Source organism: Rhinatrema bivittatum, chromosome 2 (genome assembly GCF_901001135.1).
Source record: "Rhinatrema bivittatum chromosome 2, aRhiBiv1.1, whole genome shotgun sequence".
Lineage (NCBI taxonomy): Eukaryota > Metazoa > Chordata > Amphibia > Gymnophiona > Rhinatrematidae > Rhinatrema > Rhinatrema bivittatum.
The window spans coordinates 682,751,621-682,767,475 of NC_042616.1; the positions used below are offsets into that span (position 1 = coordinate 682,751,621).

The 15,855-nt window shown below is 45.4% G+C and overlaps 1 protein-coding gene across 2 annotated transcripts in view; it reads right to left on the minus strand.

Annotated features, from left to right (window-relative positions):
* The window catches only part of LOC115085471 (uncharacterized protein MG328 homolog), a 401,953-nt gene that overhangs the window by 211,495 nt on the left and 174,603 nt on the right, over positions 1-15,855 (minus strand). For both annotated transcript variants that reach the window (XM_029591537.1, XM_029591536.1), the window contains exon 5: positions 7,397-7,511. In XM_029591537.1, the coding sequence (XP_029447397.1) occupies positions 7,397-7,511 (115 nt within the window). The remainder of the gene's footprint in view (positions 1-7,396; positions 7,512-15,855) is intronic.

The window sequence follows — 15,855 nt, forward strand, 5'->3', positions numbered from 1 at the left end:
CTTCAGGGTCCCCCGACACGGACCCCGTGTTTCGCCCGAAGGCTGCGTCGGGAGGGACAGTCTCTAATGTTAACGAAAGCTACAAAAAACAACAACAATACATCAGTAATAGGAGAGGACCAATTTAAGATTGCTCTTGGCCAGGTTCACCACCCAACCTAGCATCTGCAACAAGGAGACCACCTTGCACGAGACCTGAATGCTCTCTTCTAGACACTTGGCCTAATCAGCCAATCATCCTTTTTCACCTCTGCTGCCACTACCACCATAACCTTGAAAACGTTCTGGGCGCGGTGGCTAAACCAAAAGGCAGTGCTCAAAACTGATAATGTTGTCCCAAAATTGTGAAATGCAGAAAACGCTGATGCTCTAGCTAGATGGGAATATAAAGGTATGCCTCTGACTAGTCCAGAGACGTCAGAAACTCCCCCAATTATACTGCTATTATCACTGAGCATAAGGTTTCCACGTGAAAACAAGTCACCTGCAATGACGGTGATCACCTTGAGATCTAGGATGGGGTGAAAAGAGCCCTCCTTCTTGGGCACAATGAAGTAAATGGAATATTGACACAAATTTTCTTGTGATGTCGGTACTGGAACCACAGCCCACAGGCTGAGGAGCCTTGACCATGTAAACTCCACTGCCTGTCTCTTCTGCAAAGAGGTGCAGGGAGACACCATGAAAATGTCCCAGGGAACACTGTGAAACTCCAGAGCATAACCATGCTCCTGGAGCTGGGTTGGCACACCTTCATTGGGAGGCTCTGGGGCTCCCCTACCCGAGCCTGCGCTCTGTCTGGGCTGCCTGAGCCGAAAGGACTGAGACTTACCCAAAGGTTGAGTCCTCTGAAAGGTCGCTCCTCTGTAGGGTCGAAAATTTTTGGAAACCCTAGTATGACCTCTCATGCTCAAGAAGTGCGGCATCTGTTTCTTAACTTCTGGTAACCGAGGAACCTGGGACTCACCCCACTTATTGGTCTTTTTTTGCTGCTTGCTCCTAAACAAGAGCAAACCTTTAAAGGGCAATTTTGTAAGTTTAGACTTTAAAATTGCATCGGCCAACCAATTTCTAAACCATAGCTGATGCCTGGCCGCTATTACCAAAGCCACCCCTTAGGCTGAAGTGTAGACCAAATCGCAGCCCACATCTGCCAAAAAGGCATCACTGTCCTGGAATTAACACCAGATTCATTGACCTCCTGAAAGAGAAGTAAACAAGAGTGAGCCACCACGCAACAACAGGAAGCAATCTGCAAATTCATTGCCATTGATTCAAAGGTCTGCTTAAGAATAGCCTCAATTCTCCTATCCTGTTCATCCTTCAAGGATGCTTCTCCTTTTATGGGGATAGTCATCCTCTTGGTAATGGCATACACAAGCGCATCTACTTTTGGAAAATGCAATTGCTCTCTCGCAGCTGGATCCAGGGGGCACAGTCCTTCCAAGGCTCGTCCCCCTTTAAAATTAGTTTCTGGGGCACCCCATTCAAGGTCAATCAATTTTTGAATGGACTCGATAATAGGGAAGAAAAATGAGGCTTAATGCAAAGAAATCAAAATGGGATCTTTCATTGGCTCAAATATGGATTTATCCCCGGGCAACTCCAGCATCTTTAATGTCTGGGAGATCAGAGCCTGTAACTCATCTCTATGAACTGAACACAACATAGTTCTATATGGCTCCAATCCCAGAGGAATTTCTCCATCCTCCAGAGAGTAAGGATCAGCATCATCATCCATGCCATCTGATTCCCTATTGAGGAGAACCACAGCAGGTGTAGGCGTACTCCGAAGCTTACTCACAAGCACTCGGTGTACGGGAATCTGCAGCCTGCAATCCTGAACTGCTAAGACTGGCCAGGGAAGAGGATTACACCCACTAAACTACCTTCCCCCGCTGAGGAAACAGTTAGGGGAGCCCCAAAATCAGACGATAATTCGGACAGCTCTTTTTCCATTCCACATCATGCTGGGAAGAACTGGGCTTAGTAAAATCAGATGGAGGCAGTTCTCCCTGATCCTCCAAACAATACCGACACAAGTTAGATGGAATGCCAGACTGGGATGCCTGAATATGGCAAGCAGCACAAGAGCAAGGCGCTTAGGCTTTTTTGCTATTGGCGACATCAGGTTGTCAGTTCACTCTAAAAGGCGTCTGATAACAGTGCGCTCAACTGTGTTAGTGCTGCAAAAAATAGGCACCCAAAATTTATCCACCCAAAAATTAGACGCTCAACACAGTACCCCCGATAAGCGCATATAACTGAGCTCCCACCAGGATGCTCAATGTGCGTAAATAATTGCACACGTGTGTGTGCACAACTAAGCACCCAGGCAGGTCCTCCTACATGCTCAACTAGAAGCACAAACTGGACGCACAGTGGGTGCACAAGCACGAATCGACGTAACTGAAGAGGGCAGTCTAATGTGCAAGAAAAATCATGTGAAAACACTGCCATGTTCTACCACACAACAAACTCAAGCCTGAGAGTGTGGCCTAGCCAAAAAGGCTGCTCAACCTGCCAAGCTGCCCATGTCTCCTAAGCTCTCTCGGAGGCAGGAAAGAACATCAGATTGGCGCACCGAGCAGAGAGACTGAAGGAGAGAGGAATCCCTACTTAACTCCCTTTCTTCCTTCTTTTTTTTCAATTACCTTTTATCTGAGTTCAGCCCATCCAGTTGAATACAAGGTTCGTCTCCGGCTGCAGGTGGAGAAGGCAAGGACCTTCACCACCATGCTCAGCTTCCTGCACCCACTGCCTTTCAGCTGTTTTTTTGTTTTGTTTTGTTTTTTACAGCTAAGTTCACGCTGGCTGAAAACCAGCTATCGGACCAAGGCACTCATCTGAGTGAGGGATCCAAGGATATTACCTCAGGAATTCTCGACTGAGGGAGGGACCATAAGATATCACCACAGGAGAGCAGGACGAATAATTTTCCTTCTTCTTTTCTCCTTTAAAAAATGTTTTTTTAATCAGTCCCCAGTAAAGCGATGCACATCCACCATCTGCTGGAAACAGAGATCACTGGTGGGCTAATGTCAGTGCAGGGGTTTATATACCAAGACATCAGCTTTGCTCTGTCTCCATCTGCTGGTAGAGGTGCATAACCCACTGGTTTTGGATCTATCTGTCCATATGCTAAGATATAACCATTCTTAATAAATGTGCCCTGTAAAGGGCTAAACCGTAAGACAAATCGATCCAAATACTAACAAAACATCAGACCCTAGCATAGAAACATCTTGGGGCCAATGCAGAAAAGTTGCGCTGAAAGCGGGCGCCAAGTGTTCAGTGCCCGTTTTCCTAATTCGCCCCCCTGCGGGTGTGACACAATATTTAAATTAGGGCTCGCGCTGTCGAGAAGGCGCTAGGGGCGATTGGGTGCCCCTAGCGCCTCCTTGACAATGTGCACCCGATAGAGGTCTGCTGTCGGCGGCTGTCCTCCGGTTAAGAAAACTGATGCTGAATTTATCAGCACAGGTTAGGAAAATGGACGCTGATAAATTCAGCGTCCGAATCTAACTTCCAGCACCTAAGGAATGTATAAATCAATATTAAAGTGTCGGGCACTTAATATTAATTTATTCACTCCTTCACTTATTGCCGATTGGTCCCTTCACTGTCACATGTCAGTGAAAGAATCAATCACCTTTCAGAAGGCTGTCCTGAAAGGGGATTGGTCCTCTCACAGGCATGTGACAGTGAAGGGACCAAGCATCTGCTTCCTGCACCCGACTGCAGGGGCTTTTTTAAACCTATTTATTTATTTATTTTTTGAAGCGTTGTTCCTCCTAAGAGGCAGTACAGAGAAGCAGTTTTTTCTGCTTTTCTGTACTAGTTTTAGGAGCACTCAGCAATTAAAGCCTGCTCTGGGCAGGCGTTAATTTCTGATCGCTAAAATGGGCGTCCTAGACATTATTGTATAAGGGGATTAGTTAGCGCCTATACAACCCACGTCCATCTGCGGGTTATACAGTGTGCTCGGCTGAATGCATTATATTGCATCGGCCCCCTTGTGAGGCAGAAGTCCAGAAATCTGACGCACAGCTCCCCAGAATACCAGTGTGTGAGGGAACTAAAAATTGGTTTTGAAAAGAGGATGACACTCTATCCCAAACCCAGCAACACTGAGAAACAGAAAACTATCATAAAAGGACTTTGCTCTAATCAGCCAATCATTCAAAGAAGGGTAGGGCAAAACCTTTACATAAGAACATAAGAAAATGCCATACTGGGTCAGACCAAGGGTCCATCAAGTCCAGCATCCTGTCTCCAACAGTGGCCAATCCAGGCCACAAGAACCTGGCAAGTACCCAAAAACTAAGTCTATTCCATGTTACCATTGCTAATGGCAGTGGCTATTCTCTTTCTTTGTGCATTACTGCCGCCAATATTACTATCAACTTGGAGATGGTTCTCGGTTCTGCCACTAGCCCAAAGGGTCGTGCCTGAAACTGAAAATGGCGCCTTAACACTGCAAATCTGAAGAAACACTGGTGATCCTTCCAGGTTGGAAAAAGAAAATAAACACCAGTTAGATCCAAAGCAGTCAGACTCTCCCTTTTGTGAACCACCCTGAGAACTGATCTTAAGGTTTCCATCCTGAAATGGACTACCTTCAAGAAGTCAGGAATCACATCAAATCTAGAGTGTGACAAATGAACTCCACCCCCTTTAGCACCACCATGGAAATAAAGTAAATGAAATGGAGATTATGGATTAGCACCCTCCTGGAATGGGAAGCACAGACTTCATTTCGAGGAGCTGCTGTAGAATAGCTCTACCATCTGTCTTTTCACAGTCAAACAACAAAGGAAACCATAAAGGCGGTGGAATTAGAACAGGAAAACTGTAGAATATAACCATTTATTATTAACATCTGGACCCAATGGTCCACTATAATTTGGGTCCATCTCTGAAAGAACAGAAACAGCTGCCACCTATCTCTGTAACTTGAGATAGGACCTCCAAGCACTCATCACATTGCTCCGGAGGAGCTGGAGCCTGACCACCCTTATCTCCTTTCATAAATGGAAAGGAAAATGACTTCAAGGCGGATCAGGAAACACAGCACCTTAGAGTTGTTCCATGCTTTTGCCAGCCTCTCCAGCTTTTCACCCAACTTGAGCTAACCCTGAAAGGCCTGCCTAGCCAAATCATCCATAAAGAGACTGCTGATCAGAGGTGCCTCCAGAGGAACTACAGAACTGTTATTACGGATGCTAGCACTCTGGCAGAGAAGTACACTTGGAGGCCGGTCCTGATGCCTAGGACTTGGCGATGGCCAGGGCTTAGGCCCGAAGCTGCAGCCCAGCTCAGAGGCCTGGTTGCAATGCCAGGGCCTCAACCCAGACTCAGGTCCAATGCCTGGATCCAGCCCGGACCTAGGCCCAACTCCAGTGCTTGGCCTGGAGGCAGGGTCCAAATGCCTGGGCCTCAGTTTAGGGTCAGGCCCAAACCAGAAGCCTAGGCCTTGGAGCAACTTTGAGAAGTCCAACATTCTCTTCTTTTCTTCTTCAACTGACGCCATCCGCTGGGGATGGCACCATTTTGATGAACCCCAGCAGATGACACCATTTTGATTTATGGGTCAGGCCCTAGCATCGGGCCTAGGTCCAAGTTGAGGCTCTGGTATTTAGACCCAGCCTCCAGGCAGGTTTGTGGCATCAGGCCTAAGCCAAGGTCCAGGCATTGGGACTTGACATCTGAGTAGGGCCCTGGCGTTGTGCCTGGGTCTAGGTCGAGGCCCCAGCATTGGGAACCAGCCTCTGGGCTGAGCCGTGGCATCATGTCTAGGCCAGGCTCTGGCCTAGACCGAGGCATTGGCCTTGAGTAGGCTGATGCTGAGATCGTGGTGACCTACTGTGGCCTCAGCCTACACAAGGCTTAGGCCAAGGAGTTGGGATTTCAGCCTTCGGGCTGAGCCCCATTGTCGCGTCTTGTTCCAGGTCAAAGCCTCAGCGTCGGGATCTGGCCTTCGGGCCAGGCTATGGTGTCGGGCCTGGGCTCCGTCCTAGGCTGAGTTATCAGCTTTGTGTAGGCAGAAGTTGCAGCAACCTACCGCGGGCTTGACCTATGCAAGGCCAAGGCTTTAGCCTGGGCCTAGGCCTCACTGGCGGATCCCTACCAGACCGGGTAAGTGGGGGCAGGGAGATCCTGACCCTGACATTTTTTCAGGAGGGTGGGAGGAGTAGATAGGAGGTCTTGGAAGGTCCCATTTTTGTTTTTTTGGCTGTTTTGGGGGGGGGGGGGGGAAGGTAAATATTTGATTTGTTTTTTTCATACAAATGAAATGAATCAAACATTCCACGAACCAAAATTCGTGGGAAGAAAAGCCTCCTGAAAACAAACTAAAAAATGTTAACTAATTTTTTTCCTGCACATCCCTACTAAAGCCTCATATTTTTCATTCTCATCTAGATTTTTTTCCACAAAACTGAGGAGCAGTGAGCGATGGGCATGGTGAAAAATTTCACCAGGACCTTATAGCAATGGAAAAATGGTATCAGGGCAAATGGAGCCCATCAATTCTTGCAGACTACTGCTGGAAAGTGACAAGAGATGTTCCATTTAATGAATACAAGAGAAAAGCCATGAAGAGTTGGGCAGCCACCGAATAAGGACTAAACTATGTAAATATATATACATAATAGTTTTTAACCTTTTGTTTCAGAGTAAATTTTATTTCTATAATCCTTTTGTTGATTTAATTTTTAAAGTGTTACATAAACAGGACAGTTGAAATATTAGCAAACATAAATACACAAAAAGACCAAAGTTTACAATTTATGATTAAAACTCTACCATATATGGAAAAGACATATACATAAAATGCAAAAACTTAAATATCATGGAAACAGTAGCCAAACGGCTGATTTAATTGTCATATTTGAATTCAGCACATCAACATCAATAATAAATGGCACATTTTATTGCTGAAGAAGACGACTTCTAAAAATTTGTATACCAGTGAAATTGATGAAACTGGATCATATAAAAGTCTGCAAATTTATGAGGCCTGTTATAAAATTATATTCTATATAGAGTATCTAGCAATGTGATTTTTGAAGAAGTGTTTAGTTAAGAAATAATTTTATAAAATTAAGATTTTCAATGTAGTGCCAGCACTTAGAATGAAAATCCTATAGCCATTTCCTGATAATTTATTGGTAAAAATTAGAATATAATACATTTTGCTGGTCTCTATACATAATTGTCTTTTTTTTTCTTGTCTGGATGGGGTAAACCTGAATACAGTCACTACATATGCCAAGTACAAGGACTAATGTGATGCAATATGTTTCACGAGTTCCTAAAGTTTTATCAGTCTGTTGTTATAAAAAAAAAATAGCAAGATACTTCATTAACTTAATATTTTTCACTTGTTACATACCTGATATACTTTGAAGATGTCTTTGCAGTATATCATTTTCTGCCTTGAAAACTCCAGTGCCGGTTTCTTTCTTATTGAGCTCCAGTTGCACAGTATTTATTTCTGCCTGTAACGCCTATGAATTATGTTGAAACATAAAAGAATTATGAGAACAGCTGAGTAAATCTTTCTACAGTTCAACCACCAACTAAAATAGTATTTTAATTTCCCATTTTAGAAAAGCATAATTTTGTGTGTGTGTGTGTATGTGTGTGTGTATGTGTATTCCCAAAAAAGCAGCATTTTTCTCAAAAAATATATAGGTAAGACTTCATGCATAAATAAGCAAATGTTGCTTACCTGTAACAGGTGTTCTCACAGGACAGCAGGATGTTAGTCCTCACATATGGGTGACATCACAGGATGGAGCCCAATCACGGAACACTTTTGTCAAAGTTTCTAGAACTTTGACTGGCCCCTACTGGGCATGCCCAGCATGGCACTAACCCTGCAACCAGCAGGGGTCCCTCTTCAGTCTTATTTAAAAGCTACAGGTAGTTCCGAAAAATAAAATAATAAAACGAACCCTACACCGCGGGGTGGCGGGCGGGTTTCGTGAGGGCTGACATCCTGCTGTCCTGTGAGAACACCTGTTACAGGAAAACAACATTTGCTTTCTCACAGGAGAAGCAGGATGGTAGTCCTCACATATGGGTGAGTACTGAGCTGACGATGTCCGAACATGCACCAAATGTAGCCAAAGGCATGCAACAGGCACAACAACTGGGGCGGAATTTGGTAGAGGGCATCCTGAACCCCACCGGGCAGGCAGAAGGGTGTTGGTATGTCATGTTGTAAATAGGTTACGCAATTCAGACTGGCCGAAGATGGAATCTTGTCTTCCGGCTTTGTCTAAGCAATAGTGGGCTGTAAAAGTATGGAGAGAACTCCAAGTGGCAGCCCTGCAAATGTCAGGAAGCAGCACCGATCGTAGGTGTGCTACTGAAGTCACCATGGCCCTCACAGAGTGTGCTTTAACACGGTCTTGGAGTGGAATGCCCGCTTGCTGATAGCAAAAGGATATGCAGTCCGCTAGCCAGAAGGAGAGAGTCTGCTTACCCACAGGCTGCCCCCAATTTGTTAGGATGGAAAGACACAAATAATTGAGTGCTCTTCCTGTGGGCAGCTGTACGGTCTAGGTAGAACGCTAGAACCCGTTTGCAGTCAAGGGTATGCAGAGCCTGCTCTCCTGGATTGGAATGGGGCCTGGGAAAGAAGGTAGGTAGTATAATGGATTGATTGAGATGAAACTCTGAAACTACCTTAGGTAAGAATTTAGGGTGAGTGCAAAGTACCACCCTTGCAGAAGTTTAGTGTAAGGCGGATAGGTAATTAGGGCCTGTAACTCACTAACTCTGCGAGCTGAAGTGATTGCCAAAAGATAATCACTTTCCATGTGAGAAAGCGAAGTTCACAGGATTGGAGAGGCTCAAATGGTGGTTTCATGAGCCGTCCCAAGAAGGGGCCGGAGGTCACAGTGGAGGCTTGAGGTGAAGCAAGCCTTTCAGAAATCGTGTAACAAGGGGTTGTACTGAGATAGGAACATCCCCGATACCTTTATGGAAGGCGGCTACCGCACTGACATGCATTCTAATGGAGGAAGTTTTAAGACCTGACTCTGACAAGTGCCAGAGGTAGCCTAGAAACTTCGGGATTGGACAGGTAAAGGGATCAAGGGCCTGAAAAGAGCACCATGATGTGAACCTGTTCCATTTGTAGCAATATGATTTTCTCGTGGAAGGCTTCCGTGAAGCAATCAAGACACGGGAGACTGGATCAGAAAGGTTAAGGATTAACCTTTCAACATCCATGCTGTCAGGGACAGGGCCTGAAGATTGGGATGGTGAAGGCACCCGTCATTTTGAGTGATTAGAAGCGGGTCTGTTCCCAGAGGAATATGCCTGCGAATGGAAAGATCCTGAAGAATTGGAAACCACACTTGGCGGAGCCAGTGAGGTGCTATCAGGATCATGGTTCTCTTGTCCTGACGTAACTTCACGAGAGTTTTCGAGAGAAGTGGAAGTGGAGGGAATGCGTACAGGAGAGCGGTTGACCATGATAGGGAGAATGCGTCTCTTGGTGGATAATGTTGGCTGCGAGTGAGAAAGCAGAAATTGCCTACTTTGCGATTCTGGGGTGACGCAAAGAGGTCTATTTGAGGATAACCCCATTGTTGGAAGATGGAGTTCGCTACTGAGGGGTTTAGAGACCACTCGTGCGGTTGGAAGTTGTGACTCAACTTGTCTGCCAACACGTTGTCCACTCCCGGCAAGTAGGTGGCCCTGAGGGACACTGAGTGGGAGAGGGCCTCCGCCCATATCTGTGCAGCTTCCTGACACAGAAGGTAGGATCCTGTCCCTCCAGGCTTGTTGATGTACCACATGGCCACCTGGTTGTCCATCTGGATCAGGATGACATGACTGGACAGGCGATCCTGAAATACTCTGAGAGCGTATCGAATTGCTCGTAACTCCAGGAAATTTACTTGGTGTTTGGCTTCCTCTGGAGACCAGGGACCTTTTGTCTAGAGATCAGCCACATGGGCTCCCCACCTGAAGTTGAAAGCATTGGTGGTTAGAGTTATTTGAGGGTTTGGCGCCTGAAAGGGCAAGCCCTGTAGAAGATTGATGTGATTCGTCCACCAGGCGAGAGACAGACGGAGTGACTTGGTGACGCGGACAATAGTCCGCGTTACCAAGTCAAACAAGCGTCAAACAAGCATTTCCAGACCCTATTTGAATCGTATATTAACGACAACCACAATCAGACATTCTTATAATACTGTAAATAATGGCTCTTACTGTTAAGTTCCTTTAGACTTTCCTCCACCCAGTTTTAGCATCCTGTTTTATTGTAACTTCAGAGTTTTTTCATTACACTTGTTACGGTTCTGTTCAGTTATTTATTTTACACCCCCTTGTTTAATGTAAACCAGCATGATGTGATACTAATCTTGAATGCCGGTATAGAAAAGCGCTACATAAATAAATAAATAAATAAATAAATAGATGACAGGGGCTGAAGGGACTGTGTCCATTGCGACCTTAGAGTCCACTGCATGATTCTCATGGCCAGGCGGGCCATCGGTGTGACCTGAACTGAGGACGCCATGTGTCCTAGAAGGATGAGAAAATGATGAGCTGTCATCGAGCATTGAAACTGCAGCAGATGTGCCAGAGACATGAGAGTGAGGGCGCGTTGTCGAGGAAGGAAAGCCTTTGCCTGTAAGGTATCCCATTCTGCCCCAATGAACGATAAGGTTTGAGATGGGACTAAGGAGGATTTGTCGTAGTTGACAAGAAATCCTAGTGAAAGTAGAGTGTGTAAGGTGAAATCTAGGGATGATAGAGCGGATTGCTGAGTCGGATCCCTGATTAACTAATCGTCCAGATAGGGGTAGATGTGAACACCTTGAATCCTGAGGAAGGCAGCAACCATTTTGTAAAGACTCGTGGTGCAGATGCTAGGCCGAATGGAAGCACTCGGTATTGATAGTGCTTGGGGCCTATGAGAAACCTCAGGAATTTGCGATGAGATGGAGTTATCGCAATATGAGTGTATGCGTCCTGGAGGTCGAGAGAGCAGAGCCAGTCTCATCTTTGAAGAAGAGGAAGCAGGGAGCCTAAGGTTACCATCTTGAACTTTTCTCTCTGAAGGTACTTGTTGAGGGCTCATAGGTCCAAAATTGGACGGACGCCTCCCGATCGTTTGGGGATTAGAAATTCTGGGAATAGAACCCGAGGCCTTGCTGAGGCAATGGTACTGGTTCTATTGCTCTGGACTGGAGTAGGAGGGAGGCCTCCTGCTCCAGGAGCAATGAATGGTCAGATGTTTTCCACATCATTAGAGGTGGGGAATCCGGAGGAATTGAGAGAAAATTGAGATGATAGCCTTGAGCAATTATTGCTAGGACCCAGTGGTCCGAGGGTAATTGATTGCCATATGTTGTTGAAATGGCACAAGCGGCCTCCCACTGGGACATTTGGTAATGGAATCTGGCTGCTGCTCTCTATGCGAGAGTCAAAAACCAGAAGCAGGGCCCGGTTGGGGGGCTGTCTGTGGCTTTTGCTTTCGGGTTTGACGAGATGGTGATCTGAGGAATGGTCTCACAGACCAGCATCTGGCTGCTGGCAGGTAGGACTTCTTTGGTCTATAAAAAGACTTTTTAGAGTCCTTCTGGAAAGGCTGTTTAGAAGGATAATCCGAAGGAATCAGGGAGAGCTGTCTGAGAGTCTCATGATGGTCCTTTAGTTCAGCCACTGTCTTTTGAATCTGCTCGCTAAAGAGATTGTCTCCTATGCAGGGGAGGTCGGACAAACGTTCTTGCACTTCCGGACGAAGGTCTGAAGACTTGAGCCAAGCCCATCGTCTTGCTGAAATAGCGGCTGCAGACACTCTGGTTGCAGTGTCAAAGATATTGTAACATGATCTAATCTGTTTACCTGCCTCCAAACCCTTATTAAGTAGGGTGTGGAAGATTTCTGGAAGTGACTGAGGCATGGAGGTTGTCAAGTCTTGTAGTTGCTTAAAAATGACCCTATTATATTGGGTCATATATAGTTGGTAAGCAGCAATTCGGAGGATCAGCATTGATCCTTGAAAGACTCGGCGACCAATGGTATCCAAAAACGTCTGTTCCTTGCCAGGGGGAAAGGAGGTATGAGTTTTCGACCTTTTTGCTTTCTTTTGCGCAGATTCAACCACCACAGATTAGTAATCCAACTGAGGCTTTTGAAAGCCTGGAGCTGACTGTACCAAATAGGTAGAGTCAGTTTTCCTGTGGACTGGTGCAATGGGAGCCAGGATGTTCCCAGTTCTTTTTTTTTTGTTTTTAATTTTTTTTTTATTCATTTTTAAGATTACATAGATAGCAAAATGCTAAACATTAAATTGGTTATATAGTTACATCAACCAGCTTAATATACTACCTTATACTTCTATTCCATTATTATTTCTCTTAAAGAAATTTTTCACAACAAAAACAAAGAAATCTCTTTTCAAAATTATTTTTAAAGCTCTACTGACTATACAGCCATGTTATAAAGAAATAAGGATCCAAGATTCTAATTTAGGAACATAAAGGAAAATACAATAGAAATTATTAATCAGAAGGTTAGTTAAATCTCTTGCTCCCGTAAACTGTTCTAGGTAGCATTATTTTGAGAAGAATATGCATCAAGAAATCTACGCAGATCTTGTGGGTCAAAATAAACATATCTCTGGCTATTAATTTTAAGTATACATTTACTCGGATATCGAACTACCATGTAAGCTCCCAGGTTTTTTACTGCCTGAGTCATTTGCAAGAATTTTGTTCTACGTAATTGTGTATCATGCATAATGTCCGGATAAATCCATACTTTTTGCCCAAGATAGAGTTTGTCTCTATTTCGCAAAAATGACCTCAAAATAGTGTCTCTATCAGATGGAAACATAAATCGTATACACAACGTCCCCCTAAATTCAATTTGTTCTTCCATAGAATGTTCTAAAAAGTCCGTTCAATTTTCTAAATCTTGAGCTTGTATTTCTATATTCTGTGGCTCCTTTCCTGTCTGTTTCCCAGTATTTATGTAAAAGATCTTCTCTAGGTGGAATCGCACTTTGGGGAATTAGTAAATTTTCCAATAAAAACTTCTTAAATAGTTCCGATGTCGATATCATCTTAACTCGTGGAAAGTTTACCACCCTCAAGTTCTTATATCTTGCTTGGTTCTCTAGAATTTCAATTTTACATGTATTGGACTTTTCAGCTTGAATTAATCCAGTCTGAACTGACTGGATTTGAGTAACTTGATCTTGTAGTTCCTCCAATTTTTCAGTATGCTGGGTCACAATAGGGTCCATTTTTTGAATTTGGGCTTGTGTAGTAGTCAGAATGTTTGACATATTTACTATAGAGGATTTTAATTCTATTAGTGCAGCCCAAACATTTTCCAATGTGATTTTCGGAATTTGATCCACGGGTGAAGAAATAATAACGCTTACCGAACCTTCTTGATGGCGTTCTTACCTGATATCTGAGGCCACCATCAAGCCTTCCTGCTCCACTGGCGTTGATGTTGATGGTAAGGCTCCTAAGATTTTCCCTCCGGACTCTCCTTCCTGCAGCCACAGTAAGGTTCCAGGATCTGCCATTCCCATACCAGCCGCTGCTTCTATCTCCCCCTTTTTCACTCCAACAGGACCTTCTGCTTCCACCACGGTGGGTTCTGCATGTTGACCCGAAAGCGGAGGTTTTGCGCGGCTTGGCGGCAGCGGAGCTAAGGGTGCGCCGGGGCTTAGAGAGGTGTTCAAGTCCAAAGCCGTCGGAGTTTGTTCCTGTCCGGCGGCAACAGCGGACTCCTCCCGGCGTCATATTTACCAGTGTGAAAAAGCCCTGGATCAGCGTCTGAGATAGGGTAGGAGTCAGGGTTGTCGGAGCTTCTACCCTGACCCTCCCTTTTCTCTTAGTGTGCGGCATTTTCTTAGCAAGGAACCTGGAGTCGATGCATTGCCTTGTCGATGGCCTCCTGAACCATCCAGTCCAATTCTTCTCGGAGACCTGGAGCAAGCAGCCCCGGCTCTGGAACAGAAGAAGGAGGCAGAGTTATAGCCGGAGGGACCACCGTTAGAAGTGGAGTCGCCGCTCCTGACACCTTGTCGAGTGAGGATTGCCTCGGTGACCTAGTCGCCGAAAAGGTCGGTGCCTTTTCTGGACGTTGTTTCTTCGGCGGCGGCTCGGACGATTGCGAGGTCAATGGTTTCAATGCTTCAATGGTCCGAGACTCTCAGTGCCGAAGGCGATGTTTCTCCTTACGATCCCCTCAGTCCTGAGGGGGAGAAGAGGGTGTCGAAGGCCAGGAAGTGATCGATGCTGGGTGGTCACCGGTCGGTGGCCGATGCTGATGCGACGTTGACAGTGCCGGTTCAGATGATGTCGATGCAATGGACAGAGTCAGGGTTTGAGCACGGAAGAGAAGTCCCATCTTCTCCATTTTGGCCTTGCGACCTTTTGGTGTCATTAGGGCACATTTGGTGCAGGTCAAGACATCGTGCTCTCGTCCAAGACACATTATACAGACTTTATGCGGGTCTGTAATGGACATGGTACGAGTACAGTCCGGACACCGACGGAACCCTGATGCCATGGCCATAGAAAAATCGAGCCGCGGTACGGTCGACGGCCAGTAGGCTGCGAGGGCCAAACTCGACGGTAATTGACGGAAAACTCGACAACTGGTACTTCTTTCTGTAATTATCAGTTACTTGGTCACTGATCCCAAATCTTGGTATTTTAACATTCACAGACATATCAGAAACTTCTTATGCGCCATGATGCAGACCTTATGCTTAGACCAACTTAAGAAAACAGCAAAAGTTTTAGTCATTTGAAGGCTTGAATTCCACTTTTGCCAGCAACAGACTGGTCGTTGCTTGGTTTTCCATAATGAGCTCGCTCTCATGGCAATGTTGAAATTTCTGTATAGCCTCATCATACAGACCTTATTGGTAGCAGCGGGGGAGGTGAAGATTGATTCAGTAATCACAGGACTTCACCTTATGCATGACAACTGCACCCAGGCACTTGTTGTTGGGCACTTGTTGTGTTGTGCTCGTCACCGTTTTTCATGCTAGTTCATGTGTGTCCAGTTCTCCATACATGGCGAAAGGTGGGAATCTGTGATTTACTTGGTCCATGTGTACACTTCGAGGGCTGGTTTCTACCGTGTTCTTGGAACTATACTGTGCTCCTCCTTGTTTTCTGGGTATAAGTGGACAAGTGATGGAGTATCCTTTATAGGTCTTCACCATGCTGAGGTCACCTTGGTATCTACTCTGCCTGCCTAATGCTCACCTAGCAGTATGCAGGCATACAGACCCAGTACATACACAAGTATTCTGTGCTGGCAGTCAGCAGTGCTTGCAGACAGCAGTCATTATTCTCGCTGGTTATACTTCTTTGCCATTACAAATATTAAAAAACAAAAGTGCCCATATGGATTATCTGAGGCTAGCTGCCCATTTCTTTCAAAAGTAAAATTGCTTTTTTCAAAATCAATCATCAAGCAATTGGATATGTTTGTCTTCTAGGCTGAGATTTGATTGCTGCTTGAGTGCAAGCTAGTCATAGTCAACATAAGCAGTTGCCTAGGGCGCCATATTTTGAAGGTGCCAAACACCCAGGCCAAAGAGTAGTGTAACTGTGCCAAGTCATTCATTTCAAAGGGGCACTGCTATGGGTCTCTGGAGAGGGGTAGTGATAGAGGGACTTCACCTACTATCTGATTTCCAGAGTCTTCTCTCCCCCTCCCCCCTATCCTCCCCCTCCAATTCTGCCTCTGAGAGCTCAAGTCCTAAATTTGGCCCAGAGGGAAACATCATTCTCTCTGTTGATCTATGAAACCCTTGTCTTCCTTGCAAAGTATGGTGAACCTCTG